At 52.4% G+C, this 16127-nt stretch overlaps 2 protein-coding genes across 2 annotated transcripts; one reads left to right on the forward strand and one right to left on the reverse strand.

Annotated features, from left to right (window-relative positions):
- The first annotated feature begins 557 nt into the window (after positions 1-557).
- LOC133384089 (lysophosphatidic acid receptor 6-like) lies at positions 558-7111 on the forward strand. The gene is made up of 2 exons (XM_061626019.1): positions 558-621; positions 4934-7111. The coding sequence occupies exons 1-2, from the start codon at positions 601-603 to the stop codon at positions 6017-6019; spliced, it is 1107 nt and encodes a 368-aa protein (XP_061482003.1). The 5' UTR covers positions 558-600; the 3' UTR covers positions 6020-7111.
- Positions 7112-7140: 29 nt separating this feature from the next.
- LOC133384088 (uncharacterized) lies at positions 7141-13905 on the reverse strand. Its single transcript, XM_061626018.1, has 6 exons — positions 13719-13905; positions 12127-12351; positions 11825-11963; positions 11185-11330; positions 10104-10156; positions 7141-8952 (listed from the first exon to the last, which is right to left on the reverse strand). Exons 2-6 carry the CDS (start codon positions 12336-12338, stop codon positions 8165-8167), a joined length of 1338 nt encoding a protein of 445 aa, XP_061482002.1. The 5' UTR covers positions 12339-12351; positions 13719-13905; the 3' UTR covers positions 7141-8164.
- Positions 13906-16127: the final 2222 nt, after the last annotated feature.

The following is a 16127-nucleotide window of genomic DNA, read 5'->3' on the forward strand; positions in this document are numbered from 1 at the left end:
CTTTGACAATGAAACAAACCCTCATTTAGCATTTAAGGGTGACATCCTGTCCCCGATCCCTGCCCCTGTTGTTTCAGCCCAAGTGCTCTACAAGTGCAGAAAGGACTTGTAGTCTGCTGTAGCCCACACTGTTTGCACGTGAGGCTCAGGCTTGTGGGAAGAGCTGGATTTGTGGCTGCCACAGCCCTCTGAGTGTCTGCTGAGGCCCTCTAGTCTAAGCCATCCATGACTTCCTTTCCTGTTAAGATGAGTTCTTGAGATCTTCTGGCTCACTGTGACTGGGGCTCCTCCGCACCCCCCACATGCACACACCAAGGCACACTTGACAGAAAAACTGATGGAAAATGTTCTGAAAATGCAACCTGACTTCCCTGAGGCAGTCACCATTTCCTCTGCAAGTGCTGAGATGACTTCCTGTGTATGTGGTTTCTGCTACTGTGATGGCAGTGATGGTGGTGCGCAGGGGTGGGGTGGGGTTTTCTGCCACACTGATACTGTGAACAGCAGCAGGAGGTAAGACTAGACTTGCTGAAGGTGCACATGCAGGTGGTCACTGTTGCTGGAGCAGCTTCTTGCTTCTACACTTGGTTCCTTCAGGACATGAAGCTTCTTTTCTCTGAAGTAAGGTTTGTGGGGATGGGGGGGGGGAAGAGCCTCTTCCAAAGAGGGCAGTGGGAAATGCACAGTTAGAAATGCTCCCTGGCCTGTCTGTTTTAATAACAGTAGAGAGGCTGCTCAGCTGAAGTCTCAAAGAGAATGAAGCCATTCACCTCATGCAGCAGGAATATAGGAAGCCACCAGACAGACAGACAGACCATTGGTCCATCTAGCTCAGTATTGTCTGCACTGACTGGCAGTGGCTCTCCAAGGTTTGAGGCAGAAGTCTCTCCCAGCCCTCTCTGGAGATGCCTTTGGGGATTCAACCTGGGACCTTCTGCATGCAAGGCAGATGCTCTGCCCCTGCACTATGGGTCTTCCCCTTTTATCTTGATCTCTGCTGCCCACTTCCCTGGTTCACCAGGCAGCCTGGCTGCTGCTTTGCATGGGGGAAAATGGACATAAGAGCTGGCTGGATCAGGCCAAAGGGGACCCAACTAGTTCAGCATCCTCTTCTCAGAGCTGCTGCCACTGTGAAGACAGATGCAAAAAATTCATAATCTTCTCTGCAATCTTATCCTGCTTTAGCACATCTTTCACGCCCCTTGTCATCCAAGGATCCAACTGCCTCCCTAGATGGCCTCCTGCTTGGAATGTATTTAAATAAGTTTTTTTTTAAATGTTCTTAGCAATGTGCTCCTCAAATTCCCTTTTTTAAAAGCATCCCTTGTTGTTTGCTTACATTTATTTTATCAGCGTTTCTGTTCCTTTCTATTTTCCTCATTTGGACAAGACTTCCATTTTTTGAAAGACACATGACACGCAGTGTCAGGGAATTAGTTCTTACCAGTGAACCCAAAGCCACTCCTGGGTGATCAAGCCAGGAGATAGTGGGAATGAGCAGAAGGAATGTTGGGACCACACCAAGATAAAAAGTTTTAACGATCTACTGAAACATGTCCAAGCAATGCAGCCAAAGGTGCTCTTGTGAGTCATCCATTGCAGGAATGGTAGCAAAATTCGATGTGCCCAGTAGTCCTGATCTTTCATACATTCTCACACACTCATGCAAGTAGCTGGTGGCCATCCAGTACTGTAGCAAGGAAACAGAGACTTGCAGAAGGAGAGGAGGCATGCTCATGGCGTTTCAGGTGGTAAGCTGTGGTAGAAAACTTCTCAAATCTTCCGGTGAAGCTGGGGTGTCTTTATAGTCAAATAATGTTTTGATGTCTTTTGATATTTTCACTGAGCCCCAGAATCTCAACCATCAATTGTAAGGAGGGACTATCAAGGAGGACTTAACAAACACACCCTAAAGAATTTATTTGCTCTCTGCCCTTTCCTAAACTTGTAGTATGGACAGGTTTGTTTTTCAGGTGGCATCTAAAACAGATACCTAATGCAGCATCAAATATCTTTAAAATATATATCAGAAATGCTGTTAGTATTGAAAATGTCAGAAATAACAGTGTTTGAGATAAAGCCAGGAAGCCAGAGATGGAGATAAAGCCAGGAATGGTTATATAAGATACAGTTATAAATGTATAGATAGAATATTTATAGTTAAATGCATAGCTCAGCAGAAGCATATAGTAAGATTCCAATAGCAATCTCAATAATAAATGTCACGAATATGTAAGTGCATAGAGGTGTTCAGGCATTGATACATATAACAAGGAGGAAATAAACAGGAATTATACTTTGATTGTGTCAGCTGTTCACAAAAAACAAAACAGCACAATATTGTAAAGCAACACAGACACACAATTATTGAAATAACATTGCAGATGTGGAAAAGGTCCAGGAAATGGCAAACCAAGTGCCCAGGAGGCAGCCTTCCTTGTTCGGTGAGGCAGCTACACGTCTAGGTGGGGCATTTGGGGTGGTGAGGCACATAGTGCCAGCCAGTTCCCTACCTCACTGGTGGAGAGGATGAGAGGGCCAGGCCAAGGGAAGGGGCAGGCGGTGACCTCCCCTGTCACTCATCCTCCATCCATTCATTAACTTACATGAATGAAGTTTGAATTGTCTCACCCTTTTTTGAGAGATCCCCAGGAATACCAGACTCAAAAGCTTGACTTTGCCCCTTTCACCTGTGGTCTGTCCTGATTCTTCTTGAACTGAACTACTTTGGTAAAGACAGTGAACCTGAGTTTTTCCTGATGTCCAGTCGAAATCTGGCTTCCTGTAACTTGAGCCCATTATTCCGTGACCTGCACTCTGGGATGATCGAGAAGAGATCCCGGCCCTCTGTGGGATCACCATGTGAGGACTTGAAGAGTGCTATCCTGTGTGGAGGCGGCGGGTGGGAAGAAAAGTTCATGGCAGTTGCTCTACAACATCTGAAGCCCAACTTGTTGACTGCAGGAAAGGTGGAAGGGGAGGATTTCCCCCCTCCCTTTCCCCTCCCACTGACATTAATGGAAATTAACTATACCAGTGAGGCAGATTAACATTGCATTAACTGACCGAGACACTGGATGCTGCCTTGCAACAGGTCAGACTATTTTTTCCACATAGCCTGGTATTGCCCGCTCAGAATGGCCGTGACTCTCTGGGGGCTCAGGGAGAGAGAGAGAGAGAGAGAGAGAGAGAGAGAGAAAGGAGGGGTCTCTTCCTCATCTCGTGCCACCTGGCCCTTTTAGCTGGAGTTGCTGGCACTCACTACATGTAGAACAAGGGTGGTCCTTCAGGTACCAGCGTGCCATTTAATCCCCATTCTGGCAGCATTTAGAGAAAAGGCGAGCAAGAGGTGACATGATAGAAGTGTATAAAATTATGCATGGCACGCAGAAAGTAGATAAAGAAAAGCACTTATGGACACCCAATAAAGCTGTATGTTGGAAGATTCGGGCCAGGTAAAAGAAAGGACTGCTTCATGCAGTGCAGAGTTTATGGAATTGGCTCCCGGAGGAGGCAGTGATGGCCACCAACATGGAGAGCTTTAAAAGAGGATGAGACAAGTTCAGGGAGGAGAGGGCTACCAATGGCTACTAGCCACGCAGGCTATATCCTGCCTCCACGGTCAGAGGCATTATACCTCTGGATGCCAGTTGCTGGGAATCACAAGTGGGGACACGGCTGTTGCGCTCAGATTCTGTTTCCAGGCTTCCCACTGGGTCATCTGGTTGGCCACTGTGAGAATGGGATGCTGGACTAGACGAGCCACTGGCCTGAACCGAGAGACTCTTACATGATTTGAGATCCATTTATTTATTTATTTATTTAAAATATTTATACCCCGCCCTTTTTCCAAAGAACCCAGGGCGGCTTACAAAAATAATCATGAAGAGTTAAAACAGTAAATATACAGAATTAAAATAGTTAAAATGAATTAAATCAAATACAAGGTAAGAGTTAATTACCAATTCAATTAAAAGCCCGTCTGAATAGAATCGTCTTCACCTTAGCATGGAAGGAAAGAAGTGAGGAAGCTAATCATACTTCACTGGGGAGAGAATTCCACAATCTGGGGGCAGCCAGCGAAAAAGCCATATTTTGTGTCTTTACAAGAGAAACTTGTGAAAAAGAAGGAGTAGAAAGTAAGGCCTCACCGGATGATCTCAGAGTCTGGGCAGGATCATAGGGGGAGATACGATCTAACAGATAACCTGGACCTAAGCCGTATAAGGCCGTATAAGCCCCTGTTAATCATACCATCATCAACTGAGTTCAGAATAGGGCCTTCTCACCAGAAGCACTCTGGCTATGGAACTAGCTCCTTCTGGGAGGAAGGGCGGGATATTAATAAATAAATAAATAAACAAACAAATAAATAAAAATAAAGTAAAACAACTCCCCACTGAGATCAGTCAAGTACCAACAATGGGTCGATTTGGGCTTCAGCTGAAGACTTTAATCAGGCCCATGAAGAATGGCAGTCACGTATATTTTGCAATGCTGCCAGAGGAATGAATTCACATGGTTACTTTTTAATCAGGCTTTAGAGAATTGTGCAAATGTTTTATGTAATCTTGCTGTAACTCATCCTTAAGACTATTAGAGAATACTAGTCTTTTTAGTTTATAAATAAATAAATGCATTAACAACAGCAAGCTGCAAAACAAAAACTGTGTAGCCCTGGAATACAGCAGGCAACGGCGTCAGGCCATTGGCCCCCTGGCCCAGTGTTGCCTTCACTGAGGGCAGCAGTGGCTCTCCAGCGTTTCCGGCAGGGTCTCTCCCAGCCTGCCTGGAGATGCTGCTGGGATTGACCTTGGGCCCTTCGGCAAGAGAAGCAGCTGCTCTGCCCTGAGTGACAGCCCTCCTCCATGGCAGCTTTGGGCAGTCCCAGGTTAGCAAAACCACCTCTGTGTCTTCTTTGTCTTGGGAGCAGGTGTCAGAAGGCTGGTGCTGTGGGCTTCCAGCAGCACACCGAAGTGAGCCACCTCCCACCAGGCCGACACCTGCTGAGATGAACGCAGATTGCACCAATTGCAGCCAGGTGGCCGATCTGGCCTTCGCCAGCATGTACTCCCTGATCTTCGCGGCTGGCCTCCCTCTGAACCTGGTGGCCCTGTGCATCTTTGCCTTTGGAGGGGCTGGGCGCTCCATCACCACCACCTACATGAAGAACCTGGCAATCTCTGACCTGCTGCTGCTGCTGTCCCTGCCTTTGAGGGTGTGGTACTACACCTGGCGGCCTCAGCTGCCTCAGCCCATCTGTGAAGCTGCAGGGATGCTGCTCCTGGTCAACATGTACGGGAGCCTTTTCCTGCTGGCTTGCATCAGCTGGGACCGCTGTATGGCTGTCTGTTTCCCGCTCCGTCCCTGGGCCCAGGCCATGCGTCAGCAAGCCAAGTGCATCTGCACAGCAGTGTGGGTCTTGAGCTTTGCCGGAACCATCCCCACCTACTTTGTGCACATGGCGGACAGGAAGAACAGCACCCTCTGCTTTGACGGACGCCCACGCTACATTGCGAGCCCCGGTGTCTCCTGTGCGATGGTGCTAGCCTTTGCCCTCCCACTGACGGTCATGGTGACCTGCTCTTGCAGGCTGCTGCAGGCTGTGCAGCAGAGTGGAGCTGTCCAGATGGAGCTGGTCAATGAGACAAAGATCCAGCACATGGTGGTGACCAATGTGGCCATCTTTCTGGGCTGCTTCTTGCCCTACCACGTGGCAGTGCTTTGCTACCAGGTGCCAGAGCTGAAGGGGGACCGTCTGGACAGAGCGTACCAGTGTACCCTGCTCCTGGCCTGTGCCAATGCCACCTTGGACCCTTTTGCCTATTATTTTGCCACGGAGACCTTCCAACACCTTGTGGCAATGGACCGCCTCTTTAGAGGCCGGGACTCCCATAGCAACAATGTTGGGGGTGCAGAGCTGGTTGCCCAACCCTTGAGAGCACAGTCGCTCTCTGCCCTGATGTGTGACGAACAACCCTTTAAGGTTGCAGAAGCTGCTGGGGCAGGTCAGCTATAGCACAAGCATTTGTGAGATAGTGCCTTGACTGCTGCAACTGCAGGTGGCCGGCCCTGCCTTGCCCTTCCAGAAAGCAGTGAGATCATTCATGCCAGGAGGGAAAGGGTTTTGGGGGGAGGGAAGGGTTGTTGAAGGTACACCCACACATTATCAGAGAAAAGCCTCCCTGTTAAAAGACAGCCCAATCCGCCACCTGGGACATGGGTCCCAATTCAAGGGCTTTATATGGCCTCATTCACACACCTTTTGTCATATTGTCCTGCAAAGTCATACTTCAGTCTCTCTCACTGAGGTTGCTCAGCTAAGACCTCCCTGCCTTCATGTTATCCCTTAAGAAAATAAGAGACTTGTGGAGGAGACAGGCTGCCTTTGGATCCCAACTAGTTTTGTGAGCCTTGCAGACCAGCTATGCTTACGGATGTGGTGCTCAGTGGAACGAACAGTAGCTGGGAAGGATGGCTGGGTGGGTTCAGGGCCCACTGGGGTTCAGTCTTGGCATATATTTGTATTGAACACCCTGGTATAATGAAGTGCCTCTGAGCATATGCAGAGTATCTTTCCTTCTACACATCTGAGACTGGAAACAGGTCAGGGAAAAAGTAATCCTAGGTCAGGTTAAAGCCCCCACAATCTTTTTAGAAATAAACTGGGAAGGACCAAGAAGGGGCCGGATGGGACCCTCAATGCCACTGACCCAGGGTGTCATTGCTTCTTTAAACTGGATTGGTTTCCCCCTCCAGGAATGGGGTTTAGCCCCTCTCCCCCCCACCCCCTCGCTTTAGGCCAAAGCACACCTTGCACGGGGAGATCTGGTGCGCCTGGATCACCTGGCATCTTCCCCCCGCCCCGTAATGAGACCATTTTGGGCTCCCAATTTGATCAGAGCAGTAGCCATGCATGTGTTGTACGCTTTCAGCCCCCCCCCCCGTAAAAACTGCTTCCTTCCTCTCTGCCATTTGTTTTTCTCCTGCAGAGATAATAGAAGTGGGGTGGGGGAGGGCAGTCTTGATCCAGCATCCCAAAAATCCTGGAATGCTTTCCCCCTCCCCATTAAGAGCAGTCTGTATCTGCCTTAAACCCTTTTGGGCTCAACACTGGAATAAATTGAGTCATAGGCAGAGCACGTGACTTTCTTCTTTATTCTTCTGACATGGCGAGAACGTTGTGATTCTTACGCTCAAGGCACTAATGGGAGTTCCCCATCCCCACCCCATCAGAGATGAGTATCACCGAGAGGACAAGGCAGGCAGGCCCTAATGGCACCACCCAGGATGCATAAGGCTCCCGTGCGCTGGGCCCAGCCTCCCTCATAGGACTACTGCTGCGGCTTCCTTTGTGAGCCTTTGAAAAAGAGGTTGCAGACCAGGCCTCCATTGACATAGGGGAGCTTTCCTCCCTCTCTCCAAATACTACAACTTTGGGTGTGTCTTCCAGATAAAAGGTAGTCCTTCTTCACACAATGTATAGGCTAACCTGTGGACCTCCCTACAAGAAGATGTGGTGATGGCCACTGGTTTAGATGGCTTTAAAAGGGGATTCAATACATTCATGGGAGAGAGCAGGAGGACTTTCAATAGCTATTAGTCACAGTGACTATGTGGAACTTCCATGTTCAGAGGCAGTCTACCACTGAACAGCAGCAGCTTCTCTGTATCCCCGGGGAGTATCAAATGGCAGGGAAAGGTTGTTGCCTTCCTGCCCTACTTGTGGAGTTTCCTGCAGACACCTGTCAGGCCACTGCTGGAAAGAGGATTCTGAACTAGGTCAGACTGTGGTCTGACCCAGCATGGCTACTGCGCTCCAAAGTTCTTCCAGCTTGAACAAGGGTTCTCAGAGTTGCTACAAGCAGTTAACTATTGTACCGATTAGGCCAGACAGAATCACATAATCGTGTTGTGCTAGGAGTGGGGTGACCTGGGTTCTGATGCTCACTTGACCACTGGCCAGACTCCTGTCCCTGTTGATTAGATTCAGCCGATGTCTTTGTGGTCTGCTTCAAACTCTCACCCATGCTGCAGCCCCAGAGATGACCTCAGAGGCCCATGTTGCTTTCTCATTGCAGCTGGAGCTTTGGAAAGAATCCACAAAGGGGTCCCATCCCGATACACAGAGGAGGGAAGCCCCAACTGTAAGGGCCACAGGCCTTCATTCTGTATCTCCATCCTTTGCCCAGTCCTTGCTGGAGTCCCGCACCAACTCCCAGGCATCAGGACCCAACAGCCGGTAGTTCCTGGCACGGTAAGTGCTGACGTCATGGGCGCGGCTGGCACGCACTGCTTCGTAGACCTCTCGGACTGCAGGGGGCAAGGCAGGGAAGCCTGCAAGGTGGGCGAGCTGCTCCGCATAGCTCCACTGCTGGGCATGGAGGGTCATGAAGTGCCGGGCCAGGCCCCCCTCCTGCAGGTGCCGTGCCAGCTCAGCCTGGGCATCGGCCTCCATCTTGGCTGCAGCGGGGAGAGGGCAGCGCCCCCCCAGCACCGCAAGCGCGTAGAGCACCTGGCAGTGGAAGTGGGGGAAGGGGCAGATCTGCTGGCAGAGGCCGATCAGGACCAGCGAGGGGTGTTGCGGCGGCAGCAAGTGCCGGTACAGGGGCCCGACCCCGTAGTCCGTCTCTTGCAGGCCCAGTTGGGCCAAGTCCAGGAAAGGGAACCGGTAGCGGTAGCCGGTGCAGAGGATCACGGCATCTGTCCGCAGCACTGAGCCGTCCCTCAGCACCAGCATCTCCCTTCCCGCCTCCAAGAGCGGGGGCACCTGCATCACATCCTCCGGCAGCCCGCAGACAGGCGGCCCCCGATGGCTCAGCAGCACTCGAGCAGCCACAGCACGCAGCTGCAGGGCCAGGTCCACTCCCGAGGGGCCGGCGCCTAGCAGCAGCACTGTCAGGCCAGCAAAGGGCTCTGGGTGGCGGTAAGAGTGGCTGTGGAGGAGGCGGCCTGGACAGGAGGGCGGGAGACAGGGTTGGTTGGGGGGGGTCCCTGGGCAAAAGTCCCCAGGTCTCCCTCTCCTCTGGAGGGCAAGGCACCCCCCTCAGGCCTTCCTCCCAATGCTCAAGTGCCCCTTTTGTGCCCTTGCCAAGCTCTCTGGGCCCACCCGGCTTCTTGCTCTTCTGCAGGCCCAGGGCCACTGGCCCTGGTGTCAGGCCTGTACCAGGGCAGCTCCAGGAGGAGCACTAGTGATGGGACGGCCCCTTTCCCGACATGCCCTGCAGGCCGCTGAAGCGCTCTCTCTCGTCCCTGGCTGGCAACTGCAGCTTCTCCCTCAGAAGCATGGCCAACTCCAAAATGAGAAAAACTCCCCCTGCTCTCCCCAAAAGTGCCTTCCTTCCTTCCTTTGAAGAAAGCGAGATGCCCCCCCTCCATTTTTCCTTCCTTTTGGCATCAGAGGTGGGTAATAAAGGAGGCACTGCGAGAGCCTGGAGATATGGACAAGGTCCTCCCCCCCCCGGAGGGATTGGGGCCCAAGGGGAAGGCTAGTAGGAAGTAGAGTAGCTATGATTTAGCATAGGGTGAGGTGGTGTTGGTTGCGCCCCAGTTCTGGTGGGAGAGGCCAGTTTGTTTCTTTACTGATTCTGGGGCATACATCCTGCCGGGGAGGTGGCCATTGGCTCTTGAGGGGCCACTGACTCCCAGAAAAGCAGAAACAGTGAATTCTCTTGGCCAGAAGCAAGAGAGCAGAAGGTGGCAGCAGTTTATAAAATTATGCATGACAGAGAGAGAGAGAGAGAGAGAGAGAGGAAGAAAGACCTCTCATAACGTAGTGGTCAGCAACAGAACTGGTAAGCAGGAGATTCAAGACAAAAGAAAAGGAATTGGCGGTAAGAAGGCCTGGCAAAAGGGAGACAGGTATGTTTCACGAGGATCATGTCCATCACTGGCTGCTGGTCAAGACAGCTATGTGGCACCTCCAGATTCAACAGCAGTCTGCCTCTGGAGATCAGCTCTTGGGGAGCAATGGCGGGAATGGGCTCTTGCCTTCAGGCCCTGCTTGGGGGCTTCCTGTTGGGCATCTGGCTGGCCACTGTGGGGAGAAGGTGGCCCCCCCTTGGCTCAATGAAGCTGCTTCAGGGATTGTCTTGCTTCCTTACCTTGGAAACTGTCCAGGCCAGGGATGGGTGGTATATATGGGGTTGCATAATGGCTGCAAAACAAAATCATCAGCAGGACACAAGTTGCAGGGAAGGCGGGTGGCTGGCAGCTGGGCCTCCCCTATAGGCTGGTTCACAAAGACGAAGGCCTTCATGCTTGGCCTTCCCCAATGAAACTGGGGCAGGGGGCATCCTTTGCCCCCTCTCAACCCCAGTCGGTTCAGCTGAACCCTCCTTCCCCCCCGGCCCCTTTGCATCCAGGGGTTGGCAGTAAGCAACAGAGCCCCTTGTTCTTGACCTCCAACAACGCTTCAGCGCCAGCTCTGTCTTGGGACACCCACGGACTCATGCAACTGTGAGAGATGGATGGGCAGCTTGCAAACCATCATGCAACCCCTGCGCAGTGCAGGGAATCCAGGCCTAGGGAATCCCCACCCTCTGCTGGAGACGTCCAGTGAAAGAGACCCCTGCCCCCGCTCCCCTTTGGCAACTGGCCCTATTGTCAACCTGTTCTTACTGTCAAGGCATTTCTCCTAATGGTTCACCAAAATCTGTCCTCCTGTAACATAACCCTGGAGGAGCAGCAGAGAGTATTTGCCCTCTTTCATCACGATATCCCAAGAGCCTTATCACGGCCTCTGCGTGGTCTTCTCTTCTCCCGGCAAAGGACAGCCAGTCGCTTCAACCTTTCTGCAAAGGACTTTTTTCCTCATAGAGCTGGCAAGCTTTCTGGCCCTCCTCTTAACCCACTCCAGTTTGTCTACAGCCTGAGAGTGCAGAGCCCGTGTGAGAGCTGCCTAACAAGACCACGCTGTAACTGTTGCTTTCTGTAACCTGGAAACTGTCATTCCAGGAGTGCAGCCTAAGATCACATTAGCTTTTTTTGCAGCCTCACTATGCAGCTGACATCACCAATCCTAAAATCCTTTACACAGGTATTGCTGCCAAACCAGCTACCCCCAAAGTATACCTGGGATTTATTTATCGATTTTTTTGTTTTGCTTTTGTCTCTGTTGAATTTAATTTGTGTCAGAATGGAAAACTAGACCAAGGTGATTTTAAATTTTATTGCTGAACTCACCCAGTACAAACCATGATGGCATCAAAGTGCTCCGTCACTTGCCGCATTGATTCTGGTCCCTGCTGCCGTGTGGCTGTGACATCCCAGCCGCCAGGGGCGCCCTCACTTCTCTGCAGAGGCTTGACATCCTCCACTTCCCACTGAAGCTTCGGGAGGGAGAAGAACACAAGAGGCTCAGGAGCCACACAGGTTCAAGGAGGTGGCCAGTTTAGCCCCAGCAGCCGGTGCGGAAGGAAACACCCTTTTCTTGAAAGAAGTCCCATCCCTTCTGCCTCAAACGCTGCCCCCGAGAAGCCCCAGCTCTGAAATGGCCAGATGAACTGAAGGGTCTGACTCGACCCCGTGCCAATGCTGGGCAGCCCTTCATTTCTGAAATAAGGCCGTGGGCTCAAGCCCCTGTGGCAGCCCCACCCCTAGACCTATGTGGATGGGCGACAGTCATTCTGTGGCAAGACAAATGCCACAGAGCACCACAGGCTCAGCAGTACTCTTTATTTTGCACTGCAAAGAGGTCCCGAGTCCTGAACATGAGGAGCCACACAGACCTTGGCAATTGGCTACTGCGGCCTCCCCGGCTGCAGACGTCTACCCGCCCCCCCCTCAAGCCATGACCTGCCTCCAAGCCCCCTCCCCCTCTCACCCGGAGGTGGTCCTGGACTCCAAAGTGCTCTGCGTAGCTTTCCAGGTAGGCCAGCACATCCGAGTGATGCAGGAAAGAAGGCAGCAATGGGTCAAAGGGGAAATCAGGAAAGGCCATCACTTCCTTGGGCAGATTGGTCCTGAGAGCGACAACAGGATGCAGCCCACTCCTTAGGAGGAGGGTCAGCTCCCCTCCCCACTCGAAAGAGGGCAGGCGCATTGGGGCCTCCTCCCAAGAACCCTGCCTATGGAAGACACACACACAGAGGCAGGGAGTGCCCATGTCCGGGGAGGGGGCGCTACCTGAGGTCACGGTACATGCTGGAGTGAACTGGCCGCCCCTCCGCATCTTCCCCGCTTTCCTCAGTGTAGACCCAGGTGCCTCCCAGGCAGCCAGAGGCCTCAAACACCACCGGAGGAGCAAACGTCTCAGGGGAGGCGAGGATGTGGCGGGCAGCACACAGCCCGGCTGCCCCCGCCCCGATCACGGCCACGCGCAGCTGTGTCAATGCCATCTTGGGGAAGGGGCTGGGGGGAGAGAGAAGGGAAACAAATTACAGGCAATGGTAGGCCAGCAGCCCCCTGGTCCACTGCAAGGAGTGGGGCTCCTCTCCTAACCCTAATGCAGTCTCACTCCCCTGGGGCTTCAGGTGGCAACACAGAAGGAGCTTCTCACCCCAACTCCACCAGGAGGAGATCACAGCTAAAATGGGTTGCGACAGCCACGATGTGAGGTGTGGCAGAATATTTGGTGAACAACTGAGTGGAGAAAAGAAACACAATGGGCCTGTGCATGCCAGAAAAGCGGCAGGCAGGGTGTTCTCTGGGCATGTGTGTGGAACAACTAGGTAAAGAACAAGGACCCTGTGAAGAGAAAGCTTCCAGCCCTGCAGACTGTCATGTTCCAGAGGCTGGGCCAAGATCAAAGTAACCTAATGCAGTTTAACCCATGTTGCCTGGGGAGTTCTGAATAGTGCACGACAACCCTGGCGTGTAGATCGGTGTTGCTATTCTGGTGTGCTGCTTTTTAAAAAAGGAAACCTGGAGTGTGCCTGAAGATGATTGTAGCAGCAGTGCAATTCCTTAAGGGTTGGCGGGAGGGAAATGAATGGAGAGTTCAGCGATGGGTGCAAAGGCGTGTCTTCTGGATGCCAGCAAGTCTACCCACTAAGAAACACCAGAGGGGCAGAATTGGGGCGCAACTTCCCAGCGGCCAGACCGACCCAGGCAGCCGCAGAGCCGCTCAGTCCCCAGAGCGTCCGGAAGTGGCGATTTCTTCGCCCCCACTCCCAGAAAATCCCTGCGGAAGCGCACGGAGGAAGGAGCTCCCCCGAGGCCCTGCCGGCACCCTCGCTCAAACCCGAAGGGAGGCTCCGGGGAGGCGGGGCGAGGAAGCGCCGGGAGAGGGAACCCGCGCCGCAGCCATCCCCAGCCCAGACAAAGCAGCGGCGGGGGGCGCTCGGACGCGCCAAAGCCGCTCCTGCCACCCGCCGCGGATCAGCCCTTCCTGCTCCCTCGGGAGGAGCCAAGCGCCTCCCCGCGCTGTCGCTGCCGCCGAGCGGAGGGCCCGTCCCGCCTCTTCCCGGCCGCTGGAAAGAAGGCACCCCGCCGCTTCCTCCTTCCCCTCCAAGCGCCTCGGGCGTCGGTGCGCAGTCACGCTCTGCTGGCGCCCGCAGCGGCCCTCCCGCGCCTTTTCCGGCAGCCGGCGGGCGGAGACGGACGGACACCCCGAGGGCGGCCGCAGCACGAAACCGGCCGCCCTCCCAGCCGGCCGCGGCGCCTCCGAGTCCGATCTTCCCGCCTGCGGGCCGGCCTGCGTCCGCCTGAGGTCGCTTTTTTGAGCATGCCGTCTTGCGGATGCCCCCGCCTGGAAGCGGTGACGCGCCGGGGCTCACCTCTTCCAGCCGCCGTCCCTGTGCAATGCTGCCGGTGCCCCGTGTGGAGCCGCCGCCTTTCCTGCCCCTCGGTGCAAAGGTGGTGGTGGGGGGAGGAGCCCTTGTCTCCTTCCGGCTCGGGGTCTGCCGGAGGGGGAGGAGGAGAAAGGCCGGTCCCTCCTCCTCCTCTCTTGACCCGTGTAAACGGAGGGCGAAGTTCGGTCGCCGGTTCCTTAGGCGGTGAAGCGTCCACGGAGTCCTGATCCGGGCAGGGCCACCGATCCGCACGGGCTGATCCTGGGCCACAGAGCCGCATGGAGTGGAACGCTGGGTGGGCGACAACGAAACCACCAATAAATCACAGTGCAGCTCTGCGGACAGATGGAACCTATGACTGGATGATGGTTTTGCAGGGATCCCTTGTAAAAAATACGAGATTCTGTCAGGATGCCTGCCGTGGATCTATGTTTTTGCAACGTGGCAGAGTTAGAAAGCCTCAGACCCATGATTTTTACAGTTCAGTCAATGGAAGCAGGTCTGATCTGTGATAAGACAGTGTGTGGGGATGGGGAACATGGGTGGTATTCAATGCTAGTCCTACTCAGAGTAGACCTGTTGACGTTAATAGACAAAACTAATTTAGATTCATTCATTCTAGTGTTCCTACTTTGAGTAAGGCTTAGTTGAATACAACCCAAAATCCCCCAGAATGCTGCCCTTTTCCTCATAAGAAAAGCCACCAGTGTTTATTTATTTATTACATTTAGATACCGCCCCATAGCAGAAGCTCTCTGGGCAGTTCACAGCAATTAAAAACAATAAAAACAAATATACAAATTTTAAAACACAAAAAGCAATTTAAAAACACAATTTACATTTTTTTTAAAACACATGCTAAAATGCCTGGGAGAAGAGGAAAGTCCTGACCTGGCACCGGAAAGGTAATGTTTGTGACCTTCACATATTTTGGTTGTGTCCAAAAATACAGGTATATAATATTGGAACACCATTATAAATAAAATAGGGTATGAACTCCCACAGACCCATTATCAGCGGACACAGAATTGACAACACCGCTGTTAACAGCTGCTTCCACCGTGAAAATGAAATGGACTGCCTTCAAGTCAATCTCATGGCAACCCTATGAACAGGGATTTCATGGAAAGCGGTATTCAGAGGGGGTTTATCATTGCCTCCCTCTGAGGCTAGTCCTCCCCAGCTGGCTAGGACCTGCTCAGCTTGCCACAGCTGCATAAGCCAGCCCTTTCCTTGCCCACAAGTGCCAGCTGGGGACAACTGGGCTCCTTGGGACTCTGCAGCTTGCCCATGGCTGCACAGGTGGCAGGTCACGTAACCCCTGAGCCACTCACTTGTGAGGGTGATCTTTAGCTGGCCCTTGACACCCAGGAGACACAAATGGGGAATTGAACTCACAGACTGGACTCCCAGCCAGGCTGGATCATAGGGAATTAACCTACATGGTCAAGTTGACCAGTATTGTAAAAGGTGAGAGAGGGCAACAACCAGAGAATGTATTTATTAAGCAATGGAGCAATTTAATCATGTATTGGTGTAATGCCACAGGAGGATGTTCAGCCATACATTTTACTGGAAACAGTAGGGTAATGGACTGAGAAACAGTATGGTAATGGACTGATTCAACTCAACTTTGCTTCTGCCTGCTCAACTCTGTATTTATGGATTTCTTTTTTGTTTTACAACACATGCATATATTGTTGTGGGCACCCCGATTTCTGAGTAGTACGAGACTTAATCATAGAATTGGAAGGGGCCTAAAAGCACATTGAGTCCAACCCCCTGCTCAATGCAGGAACCAAACTTAAAGCAGACTTGACAGGTGCCTGTCTAGCTGCCTCTTGAATGCCTCCAGTGTTGGAGAGCCCCCCCCCGTCATTGGTTCTATCGTCATACTGCTCTGTTAGGAAATTTTTTCTGATACTCAGCCGAAATCTGGCTTCCAGGGGTGCCAGTGCTTACCCTGGGTTTGGTTTCTTTGAAAAGAAAGTCAGTGGAGACTGTGATGCTTCATAGGATATATGGCTTTTATTTACACATATATACAGCCTAAACGCAATGTGGAGGGATTCTCGGCATTAACACTCAGCAGATCTAACTTCCCAAGACCCATAGCTTTGGGGGCCCTTCAGACAGAAAGAGCAAGCAAGTCTCTCTGACTGTTGTCAGTTCTCAGCCTTCCTGCAGACTCACACTAGCACAGACCACCTCCTGGCTCCAGTGTGAGGGGCCTCCAGTCAAGTGCTGGGAGGAGGAGGGTCTCTCTCCTGAAAAAGTCCTTATGGTCCACGTTGCTCTCTCAGCCATCCTTACAGGTATCAGTGAAGGCACTTGGCTGAAGCCATTAACTTACGGATGGAACTAGTCTGACCAGTAGAGCAGATTTCCTCTTTT

This window comes from Rhineura floridana, chromosome 4 (assembly GCF_030035675.1).
Source record: "Rhineura floridana isolate rRhiFlo1 chromosome 4, rRhiFlo1.hap2, whole genome shotgun sequence".
NCBI lineage: Eukaryota > Metazoa > Chordata > Lepidosauria > Squamata > Rhineuridae > Rhineura > Rhineura floridana.

What these genes read in the sequence shown, in the direction of transcription:
- LOC133384089 (XM_061626019.1), top strand. Translation starts at nt 601, where the DNA reads ATGAAGCTTCTTTTCTCTGAA. An exon ending in TGAAGCTTCTTTTCTCTGAA is followed by an intron (nt 622 to 4,933) that starts GTAAGGTTTGTG and finishes TCTTGGGAGCAG; the next exon opens with GTGTCAGAAGGCTGGTGCTG.
- LOC133384088 (XM_061626018.1), bottom strand. Translation starts at nt 12,338, where the DNA reads ATGGCATTGACACAGCTGCGCGTGGCCGTGATCGGGGCGGGGGCAGCC. An exon ending in AGCATGTACCGTGACCTCAG is followed by an intron (nt 11,964 to 12,126) that starts GTAGCGCCCCCT and finishes TGTCGCTCTCAG; the next exon opens with GACCAATCTGCCCAAGGAAG. An exon ending in TGGCCTGGACAGTTTCCAAG is followed by an intron (nt 8,953 to 10,103) that starts GTAAGGAAGCAA and finishes CCTCCTGTCCAG; the next exon opens with GCCGCCTCCTCCACAGCCAC.